General features: G+C 42.2%; 1 protein-coding gene across 5 annotated transcripts in view; it reads left to right on the top strand.

Annotated features, from left to right (window-relative positions):
- RHOBTB1 (Rho related BTB domain containing 1) overlaps nucleotides 1-20,788 on the top strand; it is a 67,625-nt gene that overhangs the window by 7,533 nt on the left and 39,304 nt on the right. The window contains exons 2-4 of one of the 5 annotated variants that reach the window (XM_053388349.1): nucleotides 1,434-1,529; nucleotides 17,974-18,175; nucleotides 19,807-19,910. In XM_053388349.1, coding sequence (XP_053244324.1) covers nucleotides 17,984-18,175; nucleotides 19,807-19,910 — 296 coding nt within the window. In that variant the 5' untranslated portion in view covers nucleotides 1,434-1,529; nucleotides 17,974-17,983. Of the gene's footprint in view, nucleotides 1-1,433; nucleotides 1,530-6,184; nucleotides 6,206-6,367; nucleotides 6,686-6,796; nucleotides 6,817-17,973; nucleotides 18,176-19,806; nucleotides 19,911-20,788 lie in introns of those variants that run through there. The other 4 variants (XM_053388352.1, XM_053388353.1, XM_053388348.1 and 1 more) reach the window with 4 other exon arrangements.

The raw sequence follows: 20,788 nt of genomic DNA, 5'->3' as shown, positions 1-20,788 counted from the left end.
GTTTAGTCGTTTAGTCGTGTCCGACTCTTCGTGACCCCATGGACCAGAGAACGCCAGGCACCTCTGTCCTCCACTGCCTCCCGCAGTTTGGTCAAACTCATGCTGGTAACCTCGAAAACACTATCCAACCATCTCGTCCTCTGTCGCCCCCTTCTCCTTGTGCCCTCCATCTTTCCCAACATCAGGGTCTTCTCCAGGGAGTCTTCTCTTCTCATGAGGTGGCCAAAGTACTGGAGCCTCAGCTTCACAATCTGTCCTTCCAGTGAGCACTCAGGGCTGATTTCCTTCAGAATGGAGAGGTTTGATCTTCTTGCAGCCCATGGGACTCTCAAGAGTCTCCTCCAGCACCATACCTCAGGTTAAATGTGCTTCAGGTTGAGCGTTTTCAGGTTATGCTTCGCGGCGACCCAGAAGTAACGGAGCACGTTACTTCTGGGTTTCGCCACTCGTGCATGCGCAGATGCTCAAAATGACGCCACACACATTCACAGAAGCGGCAAGTTGCGACACGTCCAGACACGCAGTCATGGGTTGCGTTTGCTTCAGGATGCTAACGGGGCTCCGGAACGGATCCCGTTCGCATCCTGAGGTACCACTGTGTGTTGCATTATATAATATGGAATGCCCTATTAATATGGGGCAGCAGGGCTAAGCAACTTTACAATGTGCATGTAAACTATATAAATGCAAAATGTTATTTTTGTTCTTGTCTGTTGGAATGCATATCCCACTCTTCAGCTGTAAAAAGCTTCCAGAACAACCTACAAATATTGATGAGGAGATGGTCATTGAAAACCTAAGTTGATGGTCCAGCTTCAAACTAATTTTCTGGAAAACCCAAATGCATTCACAAGTAGTATTCCCAGGCTGAGGTGTTTGCCTCTCATTGCTAGCTCCACTATGTGTCCTCCAGATTGTTTTGCTCAACAGCAAGAAATATTGATGTTGGTCAGCTTTGCAATTACACCCAATCATTATGTTTGGGTTGTTTCCAGTGATACTATACAGACACAATAGGGAGGTAGATTTGTGAGAAGTGCAAGGAAGCAATGGATCAAGTGTGTGAAGTCCATCTATCTATTGGGTTAACTTGCCACACATTTTGATACACACTTACTTCTAACGGGAATAGCCAGACTTCAAAGGAAATAAACCCCAGAGATACAAACTTGACCAGTTAAGAAAGCACGAGGTTGAGACAGAGCAGATATTGACTCCTACCAAAGAGCATGTGATGGTGGCAGGTTGGAGGTTAGTAAATGATTGGTGAGTCATTCTAGATAATTGTAGACAGCAGGTGGTAAGAACTTTCAGAGTTCTTTCTATCCCAAATAGCTGATTCCTAAATGGTGGTTTGGGGCAATGTAGCATAGTCCTAAATAAAAACAAATCCGCTCACATTGTGTAAAACACCATGTTTTTTCCCCCCACAGGGAAGATAAGGAAACGTGTGAACAGTTGTCTCTAAGAAAGGATTTCTTTCTGACTGAGCTCTTACAATGGCTATGAACACCCTTTTTCTCTCGGTGGTGAGTAGAAATTCATTCCTGGAAAATGTTTGCCACAGAAGCGGTGATAGATGAAAGTGCTTCACTAAAGCCATCCTTCATCTAACTATTTCTAGAACATGCCATCTGCAATATAAAATAACCTTTTTCTTGAAAAAGGCTCATTCACACGTGGACCACATTGTGGGACTAGACAGCACTTGTTTCCCTCTTATGGAAAACCACACACAGAGAGAGTCATAAAGGCACACATTAAATTTTATGAATAAAGTTGGTTTTATTTATCCTGGAGAATATTTTAAATTACCTCTTCTATGCATTTTCCTGAAAGGGAAATTGTATGTGTATATGCATATATAGCAATGTTGATCACAAGCTAAAATGCAGGTACTGAATGTATTTTGTGCAAACTCTTCACTCTGTATCAAGGTGTAGCTCATACATTTTGTTTGCTGAACTATAGTTACTGAAGTTATGTAGGCTTGCATATCTTATCAAAATTGGTTTCCTCTTTTGCAGCAATAAAGGAGGAGGATGCCAGTTGGGGAAAGGGGAATGTAGTGCTGTGGGGGTGAATTGAAAGATCACTCAAGGATTCCTTACTCCCAACTATTTGATTCTAGTGTAAGGCAGGGGCTGGGGAAGAAGAGGACTGCTAAACTACCCAAACTATAGTTTAGCTCAGTGTAGCGCAGTACCAAAACAGCCAGGAAGAGCAAATCAGCCACAATATCCTCTCTCAGAGTCTGCAAATTCATGCATGCATGCCAAGGGGATAGTCACATGCCACAGCTAATTGTCCTGATCCAAATGCAGACCAAAATCTGAATTAATTTTACAGACATCCAGAGGACATCTAGAAAATTAAGCTGGTTATTTCCAGAGAGGGCAGAGTGAAGTAGAGTACTAATTTCTAGCAGTGATGGTTATTTCATCCACCTTTAACTCTCTGCAGTCAACTTCTGTCTTTCATGTAAGTGATACAGATGTGACCAGCAATCTTTTTAACCTTTCTTCATGATATTTGTTCTCCTAATTTGGGGGCTACCATTGCAACTCTCTTGCAAAACCATCCTTTTTCTTTTCAAAGATGTGTACCATTCACACAGAAGGCACCCTTTGGGGAGAGCTGTTGATTGTGGATTAAAAGTTTTTAATGTTTGATGTTTTACTGTGGTTTTATAATTTGTTGGAAGTGTCCCAGAGTGAGTGGGCCAACCCAACCAGGCAAATGAATGAATGAATCACCAGCCTCTATTTTTCTGCCTTTCCCAAGTAGGCTCACCAAAGCACTGGAATGGCTCTGTCTGAAGTTAGCCACAGTTTCCAGTATTCACAAGAGGAGTCATGAAAATATGCTTGTGTGTATGCCTTTAACTAAACATGATGGGGGAAACCCTGAGCCTAGGGGTGTTGCTAGCTGCTTAATGAACTTAGGACACAGGTCTATGTCTATGAGATAAACTGACATGTGTGAATTTCTATGCATAAATGATCTATTGGGGAAAGCATAGCGGATGGCTAAGGTTTCACTAACACTGACCTTTGTCGTATACCCAGCTGGCTTGGGGGTCAAAGTTCAAACCATGCTTTTTAAGTTTAAAAAATGGGGAGGGGCAAGGTATTCTGGCCCATCATAAAATCGCTGGGCTACCCAGGAATAATGTCTCTGGACAGACCTCTAATGAATGTCAGGGATTCAACACATGTTTCAAAACTGCTTTACTATTCTTTGTAACCTGTTTTTCAGCTACAACTGTATTCATGTGTGTGTGTTGCTTAAAAAAGCAATTATAGATCCCCATAAATATATTTTAATTATCAAAGCAATAAACACAATTATAAATATTAAATAATGAGCTGGGGGGGACCTAGTGGATCAGGACTGCTGATTGTTAAATACACTCTAGCTGCATCATTCAGTGTCAGTGAAGACTAGATAAATGTTTTCTTTTCTTTTTGGTAATGTTCAAGTCACCGTTTCAAGTTTAAAAATTGTGGATCTAAATGTTATGGCAGCCATTGTCTGAGGTGCTGAACTGACTAAAATGCAAATGGCCTTTGCGTGAGGCACTGAAAATACAACTGGGGGACTTTTACTTCACTGCCTCTATCGTTGCTCTCAAAGTAAATTGCATTTGACAAGGCTCTTTCTCAAAGATTAGCAGTGGTTAGATTAAGCTGTCCTTGATTTTACCATTTAATCCGGCACTGTTGTTTTGGTATCGTGAAGAGAACAAGACAACGGACAGCTCTTTTCCTGTTCTCTGAACTACATTAGCAGTCCTAAGACCATATCAGCTACTCAGACAGGATCCTGCAGTGAGACTCCATCACTTAAGGCTTTTGGATAAAAGTGGCACTCCAGTGATGCATTCTGGACACTGATTCATGCCCAAGAGCAGAGCTGTTCACATGTCCTACCAGAAGCCTACAATTCTTTGCCCAGGATGAGTTGAATTCTGCAACCTGTGTAAATTAGGCAAGTTGTGTAAATGCACGTAGTAGTTCTACAGTGACTGTTTTGTGTGACATACTTGGCTTTTGCTAGTTATAAGGAAGGACAAGGAGTTAGGATGGGTGCACCCCAGCTATTCAGCTGCTCCTCTGGCTTTATGAGAATTTCACAAGGCATGGTTTACTTTCAAGGGTGTGTTTACAGCTGCAAGGGCTCAAAATATATGGCATATCCAGGAGGCTGCCCATGAAGTTGTCTATCAAAGTGACAAAGGAAAAGCAGTAGCTCAAGGCAGCATTCTCCTGTCCTTAGCAGTGTTATGAAGCTTATACAAGTTTAACAGAAATGGAAGCATTGGATATAATCTGGAAAATGCTCCAAGCAACATAAACACTACTCAGTACTCCAACCTCTTATTTAATCCTTTTAGGAATTTCAGGGTCCCCTTTCCTTGACATCCAGGATTTCTATGTATTGCTCAGATTAGTTGCACTCACTCTGCAGCTTGTCTAATACTTAAATGTTCGGTCTCTTTATAGCAAATCAACAAATTTCAAATGAAATTTAAGAGCACAGTAGTACCTCAGGTTATATACGCTTCACGTTCCAGACTTCGCTAACCCAGAAATATTACCTTGGGTTAAGAACTTTGCTTCAGGATGAGAACAGAAATCGTGCTCCTGCGGCGTGGCGGCAGCGGGAGGCCCCATTAGCTAAAGTGGTGCTTCAGGTTAAGAGCAGTTTCAGGTTAAGAACGGACCTCCGGAACGAATTAAGAACTTAACCTGAGGTACCACTGTACAGTCTGTACTAAATGGGTTACCAAACATGAAGGGCTGGAGAGATACCAACCCCCTTATTTCTTTCACTATATTAACAAGCAGGTATGAATATACAATCGCAAGGATTAGGAGGTTTGACTGTGCGCACATCCTGCATCTCATTCATTCAGCCCTCTCTTTCTTGGCCAAGTGTAAGTTCAGTGCCCTGAACTTTATTGCCTTACTCATTATTAACCCTACTGGTTTTGAAGTGACTACTCATGCACATGTGTTTACCTGATATATACCAAGATTTATCTTGGCATAGAGATGGAGTGATGGGGTGAAGTTTCCCCTGCTGCATTTCTTCCTGTTTGGTTTGTGCGAAAACAGGCATGATATGTGGACCTCCAGCTGTTGTTTGAAGTAGAAGTTCCATGGTTGGGGGGTGATGGAAGTTGGAGTAGTTAATCTGGTCTGTGACCGTTTAATAAAATTTGATTTGATTTGAAGTTGGAGTCAACAACAAGAGATGGGCAGTGGTTCATCATTCATGTGTTAACAGCACAAGAGTCTAGATAGAAAAAGTGATGTACTCTTATAATTTCAGCTAACATTTGGGGAAGTTGCATATATGTCATAAATTATAGTTGTGTTGTTAATATGTTCAATCTCTGTTGCCCACGCTTTGTTTTTAAGTGTAAAGAGACTTCTTCCTTTAGCATGCATGTCTCTTGCACAGATCAACTGTGAGCTAACACCACAAGCCTAGTTTGTGAAATCCACCGTCTGATGTGGAATGAAAGAGGTGATTCTGCAAGGGCAAATTACTACCTCTCAGCCAAACTACAGTATACTTTTTAAGGCACATGCAAGAGATACAGACACAAGTCTCCTGTTTTGTTTTAAGGAATGGCATGGGATGCTTACCCCCTTACTCCTCTAGCTACTTTCCTGCTCAAAATCGCCCTATAAGCTGCTTTTGTCTCAATAAAAAACTTATATAGTGTTGGGCAGTCTAGCTGTGAGTAGCTTCCAGTCCCCTTTCGTTTAATTTTAAAAAGGCTTTTCATTGGTGGTCTTGATTCACTACATTTTATCTTAGAACATTGTGCATATTTATGTACTTAAACAATGTATATGCCGCTTAGCTACACTTGTCTCTAAGCAGATGTAAAGGCAGTATGTGACAAATGTGTTTGCAAGCATGGGCATAATGCAGGCATGCCCACCAGGGAGCCAGGTGTGACTGCAGCTCCTCCCTGAGTGTACAGATGGTGATAAATGCAGGTTTTCCTGTGTACTGTGTGCTGCCTCTCCACACGACGGTGACTGAGGTGAGTTTCTTCTTCGTTCGGGGTTGGGATGCTACAAGGGAGCCGAATGCCTTTGAGGTGGGTCCTGAGATGGCGACTCCGTGAGATCTGCTCGCGCGGTGCAGATCTAAGGCTCTCTTGCAATTTCTGCCGATGGGGGCGGTGAGTAAACAGAGCGACCCGGACTGTGCATACACAGTGTTGGCGCTGGCTCGCTGTGTCTGTGTTGGGCGCTGGCAGGCGCCTCAGTCCCCGCCTCCTTACGCAGAGCCACCCGGCCCCGTTTTCATGAATGAAATCCAATCGGCCGAGTATAAATAGACCCGAAGGCTGCCGACGTCACCATGAGAGCGGCTCCTACCGCTGCTCCGGAGCTCGGCTCTTTTGCATTGCACTCCAGATTCACCCTGAATCCCGAGGGAGGGAGGGAGGGAGGGAGGAGCGGGTCTAGCCGGAGAGAGCGCATCGGCTGCAGCTGCAGGAACGGGGCGAAGGACAGCTCCAGCGCCATGCTGCCTTTGTGCAAAGTTGGCGGGCGGCTCTCTGGCATTGCGCGCCCCGCGTAAGGAGCGGCTGCTGCTGCCGCCGGGGGCCGCCGCCGTTGCTCAGCCGCGGAGGCTGCAAGGCACCAGTCCCTGCCGGGTAAGGCGCCGTGTTCCGCCGCCGCCGCGCGTGATCGTGCCCAAGTTTTGCGCGCGCTGCATCCCAGCATCACACCCCCTTCCTCCCGCGTCTGTCCGCTCGCTCGCGTGTTTGCCGACCACACGTGCAAGGTACCCTCTCCCAAAGTGTTATATGGCAGAAAGTTAGCGTGGTAGGACATTAAGTCTGACGGGGGCAGTAACAGCGGGGTTGCCCCAAGGGATCTCAGGCCTTTGACCCAGAGAGCTGGTGTCAGTCCATAACAGGCGGATCGCTCCCACACCGGTGGTCTCCCGTGATTTGCTGACCGGACACTATTCCCAGGTTGGCACGGTTGACCGGCGGGAGGGAGGGGATGCTCATCTCGGAAGTATTGGCCGCAGAACCTAAAGACATCATAACTTGCCCCCTTTTGTCCGTGCAAATGCTCACTGGCCTGCCCTAGCCTTTGCTGTGTCTGTGGCGTCTGTTGTGGGTTGCTGTGACAACAGCCAGGGGGCTACCATGAGAGGGCTTGCAATGGACACATTAGGGGGCGTACAAGTTCAAGCCAGCAACCAATGGTTGCTTCTTGTTGTCTGAAGAAGAAGCCCACCATATATATTATTATATGTCCAGTGTGTGTGTGTGTCATGGGGAAAGCAAGTCTGCTGAATGTTTGAATGAGCGGGAGAAACACAGGTTGCAACCCAGCCAAGCCATTTATTTCAGTTGCAAGACAGCAGGTGTGCCACTAATAGGAATAGTCTTAAGAAGTCCTGAACTTTGGCTGCATCATGCTTATGATATTTATACTGTAATAAACATTTTAATAGAACGATTGGGTTCCTCCTCCTCCTTTCTCTGCCCCTATTCCTTTTTGCTTGGAGCTCGTGGTTTCCAGCAGCCCCAGCATCCCTGTCAAAGCAGAAAAGGCAAGGCAAGCAGTTCGAGCCAGTCCTTTTGACCGACTTGGCTGCTGCTGGCCATAACGCAAACCATGCGGCTGAAAAGCTGGCTTTGCACATCTGTTCGCACGGAACCGTGAAGTTCTGCATATGGTCACAGCGAGAGCTGGCAGGCGATGCCAGAATATTCTCAGCAACTGACAGTAGCTCACCCGCCGTTTGTTTTCTGTTCCTGGACGTTCTCTTGAACAGCAGCCAAGCATGTAGTGCCTAGCAAACTGGCGGCATTAAATAAATGCTAAGTTGTGCTGGAGCTATTTTTTAAAAATAAGAGAAGATGGAAAACACGTATGTGGCTCATTCAACCTGTCATATGTATTTTTGGAACCCGGCCAGTGGGCTTTACAATGGTTCACTTAATTAATCATTGCTAAGTCAGAAGTTTGCGAAAGACGGTTCTCCATACCTATCATGCTTCCTTTGCCCTCTTCAAGAAAATATGTTTTGCTTACACCTGAAATTACCTTTTAAATTATCGTTTTGTTTTAATGAGCAAAGCTCTTCTAAATGTTTTGTGAGCAAGAAAGCAAACAAATAAGACTTCTTTAAAACATTATTTCCTTTTTAGTGTTGTTTTGCATGCATTAGTGGTATCTATACAGTGACTAATCTGCAGTTCTCCAAAGGCCTGAGGAGTTTGTGCTTCTGGACTACTTTTGGATAGTTGATAGCTGGGATCAGTTGAAGCACATTGTTATCTAGGAGACATTTTTTTCAGTGGATTGGGAAGAAAATCAATCATTAATAAAAGCTAGATACTGAAATCCACACTCAGGAGAATAGTTTTCATCATCTCTCAGGAAACTTTGAACACACTGTTGCTACAGTTTGATTAAAATCCATATATGAATTTGGCTTAAGTTTACAATGTTTGCACTAATATCCCACTGCCTGCTCTTAGGCCTTTATCACATGGAAGCTTTATTTGACAATGAATAGTTTGGCATCATTCTAACAAGAAGAAGGATTAGTAAGGCAATAATTAAGTCCCATCATCCCTACATCTATTAATATATAGAATAAAGCAACATATTAATATACAAATGGAAGGAATGTGGGGTTTGGAAACATCCAACAAGGCTGTTTATTTAATTACTTGGTAAAGTCCTTTTGCGTTAAAATATGGCAGCCATAAAAGTTGATTCAAATACCAGTAAGTAATATTTTCTTGTTGTGAAGGAGAGAGATAACGCATCTATAAAGAATTATATCTGATATCATTTTCGCAGAGTGATGGGAACAACTTCCCTCCTAATGATACAGTGGCACTTGCTGCAGTCCAGCAACAGTAATGTAAGTGATGTACAAATGTAAAGGAGAGGAGGGCTTAGGAACATAGTTTCACTTACCTCAGTATTGTCTACACTAGCCTCCTCCAACCTGGTACCCTCCAGATGTTGGTCTGCAACTTCCATCATCACTGGCCATGCTGGCTGGGGCTGATGGAGGTCAACATCTGGAGGGTGTCTGGGTGGGGAAGGCTGGTCTGTACCGATGAAATGTGGCTCTCCAAGGTTTCAGGCAGAGAAACTTTTCTAGCCCGGACTGCAGTTGTCAGGAATTGAATCTAGCATCTTCTTCATGCAACGCAGATAAACCAGCATTGAGCTAAAGCCTTCCTCTTGTTGTAATGGTGGAAGAGGTGCAATGATACACTGACATTGTTGCTGTCATTTGCGTTTATTATAGCGTACGGTGCTTTCAGCAGAAGTGCTCCCATGGTGGTAAGCACTTTTTTAAAAAATAAAGAAAAGTGTATTCCAGTGCTAGGGAGCACTAGGGAGCTCACATCTTCAAACAAAAAGCAGCGAGTCTAGAAATTGTGAGCTGCAGTGTAGAAAGGAAAGGAAAACCTTGCCCTGCTTTTTGTTTAAGAGGCTACTGAAGCATTCTTGAGCTGAATGCTTAAACAAATTTCCTGCCATATACTAATGTAAAAACCATGAAAACATGCTCTTAGTCTGTATAGACACTGAGAGATCATGTTTTGTCATCAGTGATGACACAAAACTGACATTGATGTCATAGGCACTATTCAATAGATGGCTGTTGCAGGCATAAACCTCGGCCAGGGGATGTTAGAATCTTAGTAGGTATATTTCAAAATATGAAAATGCCACCAGAAAACTGGTTCGACAGTGATGAAAGTACAACAGGGGAAAAAGCCATACATGTGTATATTGTGCACACAACAAGAAGAGGACAATAGCGTATCCACAGCTCAGAAAATGCATCAGCTGTATGAGCCTAAGAAGAAGAATATTGGTGTATGCTTTCATATCTTTAATTTATACTGTATGCCAGAGTGTTTGTACAAGCAAGCTGTCAGTGACCTCAATGGCAGTGAGGGCTGTTTAAGAATGTTTACATTGGACAGTTGAGTTGATTCATATGGGAAAAGAATTCTTTACAACGGGGGCCATCCTGCAGGGGGACTAAGAAACAGATTGGGGTGGGATTCATAGTGAAGAGACAAGCACAAAAAACACCATTTCAGTATGACTTTTTCTCCTTTGTTGTGCTTTATAGTGCTGTTGCTTCAAGCTTTGTTAAAGTTACCATTTATACATGAAGCACCATTAATATGCATGGCACATTGCAGAGTAACATATTTTACTATGTACGATCCTTCTCTCTCTCCCCTACCCCACCCCCAGGAGCTTATATTATATATTTTGTCAACATCAGAGTCAAGGGAAAAGAGGAGAAGAGGAAAACAAGGGCAATCGGGGATAAATGTGAGCAAATGAAATTTCATTTGATTATGCTTCATTTTGATTGGGGTTTGGTCCAAGGCATCACAAAAAAGGTGCTTTTGTTTCTTTCCTAATCTGCTGGTGTGGCATTTGGCCACACAAATGGACCACCGAGCTTTATCCTATCCTACATCCATTGCAGTGCAACTAGAGGCAATGCTTTGAGAGAGTTGCTGCAGCATACAGTGCAAGGCAACTAGAGCTGGGCACTCTGCTGGCCTCCAAAAGCAAGGAGAAAACCATGCTGCCAGAGCTGCCAGCCAACTAGCATCAGGGCCTTAGAATGAGGTGCAAGAGGCCATTGGAAGCCTCAATTAAACACTTTCCCTTTTGCCATGCAGGGCTTAATGGCTTCATGCACCAGTACCAAAGAACAACATTAATTGCTTCAGCAAAGCAGAAAGTATCATTACCCAAGAAGAAAATAAAGGTCCGTTGATGATGGTGCTGGGAACCTGATTCTATGCTGAGCACAGAATGCTGCAAGTATTACACTGTTGCATCTGCATTAGCAAATGGTAGTGCATAAGTCTCACAAAACAGCTGGTGGAAAGTGAGCTTGCCAGTGTCTCTTGTGCCAACTGCCAAGCCCAGGAGGAGCACAGGCAGAAAGACAGGCTCGCTCAGACATGGCATAATGTGGGTTTTCTGCACACAGTTTTGTATTGTGAAATGTTTTGATTTGGAAAACTAGAAGCATTACAGTGTGAAATGTGATTTCCTACAACAATTTTCAGATGTTTTCAGTGTAAACACTGCACATCAGCTGCATGCTAAATAAACCAACTCAGCATTGACTGTTGATTGTTGTGTCAACATGCTTTGGTTCTAATCTTACTTGCACTGCAGAAACTGGTAATTTCAAGGCAAGATCCAGGATTTGTACTAGGGAAGGAATTCCCCTTTTATTTTCACATTGCTTTATGATACAATGGGAACCTAATAATTGTATTGTTTAGATCAGATTGAAGTGTATGTAGTCCAGCATTCTGTTTCTAGCAGAAGGCAGCCAGGTATTTTTGAAAGTTCAAAAGCAGGACATGAAGATCATAGAATTGTAGAGTTGGATGGGACACCAAGGGTCATATAGTTCAGCCCCTGCCATGCAGGGATCACAGTTAAAGAATCCATGAAAAGGGGCACTTAACCTCTGTTTAAAAACCTCTAATAAAGGAGAGTCCACCTCCTTCCAGTGTAGTTCATTCCACTGTCAAACAGCTCTTACTGTCAGAAAGATCTTCCTAACATTCACATGGAATCTCCTATCTTATAATTTGAATCAGTTGGGTTTTGATTGTAGCTATTGCCTCTGAAAGGCTGTCTGCTATGGATAATATTGTTGTGGACCATATTTATGCACCTTTTTGTTGAGGTGATACCCTAAAACATTTCTTTCCAAGCACTAAATAGTATGATTTTGTAGATGATACAGGCTGCTAGCCCATGTAACACAAGAGGTAATATTTCAGCTAGAGCAACTCTATCAGTAAAGCAGCATGTGTTTGTATATTAACTTCTGCTTCTAAAGTTGAATTTAAAGGGGTAATGATCTCATAGGATTCTTAAACAAAATGTGCATCAGCTCAGATACTGCCCTGGTTTAGACAACTGTGAACAAGGTCTGGCATGCTCATTCCTGCTATCCTCTGCATGTGGAGGCTAAGGGTGAAAGCTTCCACTTTTGATTAAACTATGCCTTCCTGTTACATATAAGATCAAGGAACTGTGGTGTGTTCTTCTTGATTAACAAAGTACAATTTCGGAGTTAAAATATGCCAAAGTTTGTACATGACTGTAGCTTAGAAGAAGGGAAAAGAACAGAACAAATGATTGCACTCCCTGCCCTCCTATTCTTCCAAGATTTGAGTTTTTCAAGGCCAGCACCATATCAAGGTGACAAGAGCAGACATTCAGGGATCCAGAATGTGTGAGTATATTGCTTTTGAATTTTAGTGATCATGCCCTCTACCTCTTGGGCCTTAACGGCAAAGGCACCAGCAAATGCTACAGATCAAAAAGAAACAACTCTGCTATCACAAGACGGAAGGAGCATGTAAAACTGGTCTTTGGAAGGGGATGAAGTCCAGAATTACCAAGAACAACCTATTCTGCCATTCTTATTTAGCTGCTCTCAAATAAGTAGCATTTTTTGTCCCAGCAACAGAATAGGACCTTTGGGTCGGACCTTTGGTCAAGTAGCTGAACTTGTCCTTTGCCTCCTGAAATCCAATTTGTTTGATGTAACAGCAGCAGCAGCACAGTTTCTCTGTCAAGCAAATAATTTTAACATGAGTGTGGTTGTCATCTTTTTTGACTTCAATTTTTAGTAGTTATCTTGAAATGGAACTCTAGCATACCTGAAGAAAAGAAAAGGGGGGAGAGGAAAGGCAATAACAGATCCTAGTGTGATACAGTCAGTTTTAGAAAACAAAGTGCTATGCATCGAAGGAAATGAATAACTGCAAGTTATTCTGTTGCAGCTCATGGACAGCCAGTGCTTTTGACTTCTAGAAGTTTTATCTCTATGTCCTTGACCATCTGCATTCTTTCTACCATTCTCCTTTTATCTGCCCCAGCAGATGCCGCCTTCTTCTCGGAAACTAACCAGTTGTACTTTGTATTGCCTTTCTTCACCAGAGTAACCTTATAGGTTCTGACTATGACACCGTATCTTTCTACCTGGTGAATTTTTTAAAAGCTCAGTTGTTTGACCACATCTGCACTGCTTTTTCAGCATAGTCTTCGGCTATAGTTACGAATCCCAGTTTCAATGATTTATTTTCCTTTCTTGTCATTCTCTTGCTCCTACAAGCTGCGTAGTATTGTATGCTTCTGTGGTGGGTACAGAGGTCAGGGGCAGGTGTGTAAGGGTGTGGGTGTCCAGGAGTTATTTTTCATACTTGGGATGCGTCTAGATGGGTGGGGGATTTTTTACACCTACTTTTATTCACCTGAGTTGCCACTCTTCTACCCATTCAACCCTCTCCAGTCCAAAAAGAAATGTTAGCAATTATCTTTTTGATTTCAACAACTTGTAAAAAATAAAAGGAAAAGAACTTGTGTTGTTATTCATATGCCACTGTCCCCTATAATGACTCATCCATTATTTTGCCCCAGGACTGGAGGGAACACAACCCTGTTGCTGTTCTTAGATCTTTCATTAGCGTTTGACACTATCAACCATGGTATCCTCTTCTGCAGTCTACAGGATATGGCCACCAGGGACACTGTTCTCCATTGGTCCCAATCTTATCTCTGGGGGCAGTTCTAGAAGGTAGCATTGGATGAGTGTTTCTTGACCCCCTAGCTCTTGAGCTATGGAGTGCCACCAGTGTTTGAAATTTGCCAAGCACAACTTGTACTTGGCTATCGGCCACTTGCTACCAAGAGAAGATGCCTGGGCTCCAGGATGGCACCTGACATCTCCACCATCTGGAGGTTACATGCCTGGGGATCCTTGGATCTTGCCTGTTTTCAGTATCTGTGGTATTTTATCTGCATAATCAGAACACATTTCAGGAACCAAAAGGTTGTATTGAAAAATATGACTTTATAGCTGTCTGTCCCCAAAATGGCAACTAGACATTCCATAATCCTAGTTTAAGGAGCCATTTGGTGCCTAGCTTCTATATCTGAGTTTCTAACACTTGTATGTCACAGAGCCTGTGGTTTAAACCACCGAGCCTTTTGGGCTTGCAGATCGGAAGGTCAGCAGTTCAAATTCGTGTGATGGGGTGAGCCCCCTTTGCTCTGTCCCAGCTTCTACCAACCTAGCAGTCTGAAAGCATACCAGTGCAAGTAGATAAATAGGTATAGCTGTGTCAGGAAGGTAAACTGTGTTTCCGTGTGCTCTGGCTTCCGTGTCCTGTTGCCCCAGAAGTGGTTTATTCATGGTGGCCACATGACCTGGAAAGCTGTCCAGAGACAAATGCCGGCTCCCTCGGCCTGAAACGAGATGAGTGCCGCAACCCCATAGTCACCTTTGACTGGACTTAACTGTCCAGGGGCCCTTTACCTTACCTTTGTATTTACTGTCTTCAGCATATGTTTGTTCTTCAGATACCAAACACTTGTACATTTAGTACATACATTTTAATTTTATCTGATTACAAAATAGTTTTATCTGAGGCTTAAATTAGAAACAGTCATGGTTGTTGATGTATTGTAGCTGTCTGTGACACTACAAGTCGAAGTCCCTTAACTTGTTTAGTCTTCCCCCAGCTTCCCTCCTCTAGTCTACTTCTAGTCATTCTGTTGACTATGCTTTTATGCTCCCTGTGGCCATAAAGTTGTCTATGAATTGCTCCCGTTGTGGTTTTCCTAATGCTCTAGCTTCCTACATGCATAGAGCAGCATGACCAGTTAATGTAATGATGTTTCTCCACTCTAGACTGGTAATAAATATACTGTAAGTCAGATCCCCCTGTAATTAGCCTTCACATTTCAATGCGTGAACTTTTGCTTAGGTAATATTTAGTTTTTACATTACCTATGTCTCAAGAGCTGTGTCAACTGAAACAAAAGTAAAATTAACACTAGTTACAGTCCATTCATTATTAAAACATCTCTTATTGCACTTTACAAAGTATAATTGATTGGACAGAACAAATATTGAACAGCAGAACAGCACTTAAAACTACTGGAAGAATGCTTTTAATGCTCATTCTATAGCTATGAAAGGGGGGGGGGACTGTAGTTATGCAGCACGCATAAAGGCGAAATTGCTCGCCGCTGTAATTATACCTGTTCCTTAATTCTGAAATTGCTTTTCTGTGTAGAAAAATACAGTGCAACGATAAAAGATTTAATTAAGTTTTGACAGCTATTGAACATTTCCAGGAAGGCTTCTGTTTAAACAGAAAAATCTTAGGGTTCCCTCACCTGCAAACTGTGGTGGTTGTTTGGCTCTGTCCTTCATATATACTAGGCGAAATTGTCAGGTTAGGGGGTCCTCATTTGTTTCTGGTGAGTCTTTATTCTCCCTGCCACTTCCGGACACTAGAGTTGGATCCCTTCAGCATGTCATTTGCAGACTGGTGAACAAACATGTTCATAAAGGCCCAGGAAACTCATGTCTTGGACCCTGGTACATTTTTATGCCAACACATGTGGCTGGGGGGAGGAGGGAGGAGGAGTATTGCTGAATTACCCCTCCCCACACCAAAGAAAAATAGATGAAGAGATTTGGTGGAGAAAACAAGGGGCGTTTCAAGACTTGACTGTCAGATTATTCAGTGCTACCCTCCCCACCCAAATGAATACAATAGAAAATGTAGGGTGACTGGAAAGCAAAAGTGAATTAATTCCCTTACAAGCCATTCACACTGAAATGTATTCGTATGCTAGACAATGTGGGCTTGCAGGTTCACTGATATCTTCAATTGAATGATTATCCATTTTTCTTATGGGAAACTCAATAATGCTTTGCCCAAGAGGATGCAGAAGCAGGGTAATGTTTGTGGACTTAGTTCCAGTTTTCTTGTGCTGTTCTGTGGAAGGTCTGGTGTTGTTTGCATTCATAAGGGAACCTTTGGACCCAGCACCCAAGTGATGATCTGCAAAACACAGTTCTTCACTTTTGTGTGGAACTTCATCACCAATTTTCTCCTCCAAACTTGGGGCGGTGGGAAGGAAATGCAAAACCAGTACGTTTCCGAGCACAATTCAAAGTGTTGGTGCTGACCTTTAAAGCCCTAAACGGCCTCGGTCCAGTATATCTGAAGGAGCGTCTCCACCCCCATCGTTCTACCCGGACACTGAGGTCCAGCACCGAGGGCCTTCTGGCAGTTCCCTCACTGCGAGAAGCCAAGTTACAGGGAACCAGGCAGAGGGCCTTCTCGGTAGTGGCGCCCTCCCTGTGGAACGCCCTCCCACCAGATGTCAAAGAGAACAACTACCAGACTTTTAGAAGACATCTGAAGGCAGCCCTGTTTAGGGAAGCTTTTAATGTTTGATGTATCACAGTATTTTAATATTATTTTGGAAGCTGCCCAGAGTGGCTGGAGAAGCCCAGCCAGATGGGCGGGGTATAAATAATAAATTATTATTATTATTATTATTATAAAACATGAACTTGTGCTTTCTGTAGCAAATTGTTAAAACAAAACAACCCCAAAATTTTATCAACACTGCTTGGAAATGAGATAACAAGTTTTACACATCCTTGTGAGAGTACACTCTTAATTTAGACATTAATCTGGTTGATCTTGAAACTTTTGCCTCTAAATCGTTCGCATTGTTGTTGAGGTTGGTTTTCATTCAGAATTAAAAAGATAGAGCAGGGCAAAGATTTATGGAATCCTCTGTGCACAGTATAATAGGATAATAAAGTTGACACGAGTCAGAATAAAATATGGGTTCCTCTAGCTTTGCTTGTAAAGCAGTGCATTCCTATTTTACTTGTTAACAGGTATTATTTTTTCAGCCAGGTTTTATGCTCCCAAAAGCACAAGTGGATCTTTTAAGAACAAGCTTACAATTTGTATCCAAATGTTGATGGGTCAAGATGCTGCCAAAATGCTTTATGCAACAGTAATTTGTGCCATTTTTAATGCTGGTAGTCTTCGCAGCATAACATTGAGGAACCTTTTCTTAAGCACATGAATATGCACGCTGGTGACCAATGATTAGATGCAGGTGAATGGCCTGCCCAGTGAATGGCCAATGTATGTTCAAGGGTGAGCATTTAAGATCAAAAGTGGTGCTCTTATTATAATGGGCCAAGTTTGTTCATTACTTGTGTCAGTTTGTAGGACACTCAAGAAATCTGTTCGGCTAATTTCCTTAGAATTAACCTGGGTATGACTCCAGAATGTAAAGTATTGTTTCTTAACTGTTCAGGGGTCCTTTACTTTTTCCTTATGATTTGTAATAGTTTCGCTTCTGTAAACTATTTATTTTGGAAAGGATTTTTTTTGTCTGCTCTTTATGTGTTTGGGCACCTCTTAAGATACCGTAAAAAATTAATTGTATGATGATTCCTGAGATCAAGGGGCAGGTTTTTGTCTGTTTGAATACAGTTGGATGCCATTTTGAATCAAGATGGCAGACTGAACCTTTCAAAATGCCAGTGATTTTAACCACTGGTTTCTAAACTGCACTGATGCTTTTGTTTATTAGAATTCCAAGGCAATGGCAGGTTCGAGGCTACTGGTTTTTCAGAAAGTAATACAAGCTGGTTGTTGTTGTTGTTTTAAATGTATTTCCCTTTCATGTTTGCTGTGAGGGAATAGCAGTGAGCACTCATGCTAATGTGATGGAGCTGTGTCACACTTTGTGGGCAAAGGCTAAAGCAACTGCTGTCTGGTCCTGTTGGCAATCCTAGCTGCACCATGCTTTATCTCCTTTAAGCAAGTTTATGTTTATAGAAAACCAAGCAGAAAATAAGGAAGGCAGGCATTCAAGGTCAAAAGAACTGCCTGGATTTTATGAACTGTGTGGAGTTTATAAATCAGCCTTGGCAGCAGTATAGTTTAGTCTGAACTTCAATCCTTGCCTTTGAGCAAGTAAAGGGGAAAAAAGTAGAACTCTCTTTAAATAATAGGGTTTCCTACTGTTAGAAACTGGCTTTATTGTCTTTTTACAGTCTCCGGTACATGGATGCTGACATGGACTACGAAAGACCTAACGTTGAAACCATCAAGTGTGTGGTTGTTGGTGACAATGCAGTGGGGAAGACTCGCTTAATTTGTGCAAGAGCATGTAACACCACCCTAACGCAGTATCAGCTGCTAGCAACTCACGTTCCTACAGTCTGGGCAATTGATCAGTATCGAGTCTGCCAAGAGGTATGTACTGTCCACTTTATCAAGTTGTGCAATCATGTACAAGGAAGTTTGCCTTGGCATCAACCAGTTATTGGCTTTAAGTGTTGCTGCTTTGTAACAGTCAGTGGAGTTGTGTGTTTTGAATGCATGGTGTTCAGGAGAGAGAAATGGACCAAGTAGACTGGTCTTCCGTCAGTGCTGACAGAACCTTTTTTGAAATCATTGGACCATTCTGTTCAAAAGCGACAGCTCTATATGGTTGTTGTCTGAAATATCTGTGTTGTGTTTGAATACATACATCCTTTTAGAGATTATTTATCCTGTCTCCTTTGTTTTAAAGGTATAATTTTTTGTAAATATCTTAGCCTCTCCTGAACAGACAACTAAGCTTTCCTGTGATGTTTAAACAGAGGAAAACCTATGTCTTACACACATTGTGGATAATACATGGAATCTTTCCTGTAGTTCATTTTTAAAAGGGTTGATGTCCATTCAGTTTCAGGACCCTGTTGAATTGGGAATATCTCAGCACCCTGTTTTGATTCACAGACACCCAAACCCCTCTCTTTCTGGCTTCTGGTCTTGGTGACTGAGCAAGGCTGATATACCCTCCACATAGCAGTGTGACAGAAGAAATTTCAGCAGGTGCAGCAGGTCCTGTAATAGACCTTTGAGAATGAGAAAGGCTATGCTTGTTGGATTTCATTTTCAGTGCAACTTTAATAAAAAAAGTTCAGGAACTTTGCTGCATCTGGTGGCTCTAGCTGACAGTGTTCTTAATAAAACCTGTGCCAAAGTTGAAAGCTGCTCACCTTTCAGCTCACCATGTGCATTCACAATTGACCCCCAAATCAGGTTTCAGTGCTGCAGAGCTTCACAGTGACTTGTTTCTCATATCACAAACTGTAGTTTGATGTGGGCTGGTGCATGTTGCTTAAAATATCATGCATTGTTCCTCCTCTGCTCCTTTCTTCAGTGTGCCAGGGAGGAAACAGAATTAGAATCTGGTTTGCCATTCAATGCAAATCAGTACTTGTGGTTTGTTTGTTTCATTACAAATACTCACAGTTTGTTAGGAGAAGAAAAAAGAGAGAGAGAGAGAGATGAACAACGCCGGTGCGTAAGAATCCAAATTAATTAAAGTTAAGTCCCAGTGATATATCTATTTAAAAGTTTTCTAAACTGCCCTTCACCTAAAGGTTCCAGGGCAGGTTACAACAATCATTACCTTATATTATATGGGACCTTATGACAGGTAAAATTTTTAAAAAAATAATTAATTAAGAGAGAACATAAATGGCTATATTTAGACATTATGCCAAACAATGTATTGTATGAACCATAGTTTATAATCCAGGCCACGTTTTGAATTTTATGAATGTGTAACACTGTGGTTTAGCACCTTCTGTCTTTCCATCCTCTCAGTAGTCACCTTCATAAATTCACTCTGGGCCTTCAAAACTTAACTTCTGGTTCTGGTTCAGAAATCAGAAATCATGCCAGAACATAATCAAGCCTCTGTAACCATGATTTGGCACAATTTCTGAAGTAAGCCTTTGACCATGTCCCAGAGCATACTGATATATTAGGACTTTCTTTAGGGAATTGTATCTGCAGCAAGCTTTTAACTGATGGAAATGTACCTATTTCAGGTTCTTGAACGTTCCCGGGATGTTGTTGATGAAGTGAGTGTTTCTCTCAGGCTCTGGGACACATTTGGCGATCATCACAAAGATAGGCGCTTTGCTTATGGAAGGTAAGTGGGAGTTAGCCCAAATTTTCATTTGCAAGTCAAGTAAAACCTAGTGGGAAAAGAATTGCAGCTTTGAAGTGTGAAATGTGAGGTATTAAATTTATCAAGAGTGTTCACATTCCTCTTTCTTTCAAAGAACAGCATCTATCAGAAGGGTTATGAATATATACATCTTTGAAGGCAATATAGCTTATCTATGTAGTTTATCAGTGCCATAAAGTTTTGAGCAAAAGTCTTGAAACATTTTGCATTTCAAAGACCATTTGCAAAAATGTAAAAAAACCACACCCCTGAAGTGTTCTCAATTGCTTGACTGGCCATGATGAAAGGTAATCAATTCACTTATTGCTAAAATAGCTGCCAGGTGTGTTAAAGAATACAATACAAATGCTTATGATTCTGCACAGGGAGAAATCTTCCACAACTACAACTGCTGTACAAGCATATGATGTGAAATTTGACTAACACAGATTCTCCTTCATATTTGAGTGTAGCGTGACTCTGTTTTCTCCAGGCTATTCATGAGTGTCCAGTTCTGATAGGCATGTTGGTGTGAATGAAGGAAATGCTTTTTGTCCTCGAGTCCTAAATTTATTGGCCTAAGCACAGTTTGACCAGGGTTAGAGTAATAATTGCTTAAAATGCATGTAGAATTGTAACCTGATTGAAGTCCATTAAAGACTTACTTCCTATTTTGTTGATTTAAATGTAACTAGAGGAAACAGGTTGTGTTACCTGAATATCAAATATCCTTTCATCAGCATTACAGACCACTGGCCGGGATCCAGAAAGCTACTTTAAGCATAACCCTAAAGCTTTGGGTATCAGAAGTAGTTTTGTATGCCTACCTGTAGCACCGGTGGGGGTGGGGTGCTGATGAA

Source organism: Podarcis raffonei, chromosome 5 (genome assembly GCF_027172205.1).
Source record: "Podarcis raffonei isolate rPodRaf1 chromosome 5, rPodRaf1.pri, whole genome shotgun sequence".
Taxonomy (NCBI): domain Eukaryota; kingdom Metazoa; phylum Chordata; class Lepidosauria; order Squamata; family Lacertidae; genus Podarcis; species Podarcis raffonei.
The sequence above is the reverse complement of the archived record's forward strand: the minus strand, read 5'-3'. Positions and strand labels throughout refer to the sequence as shown.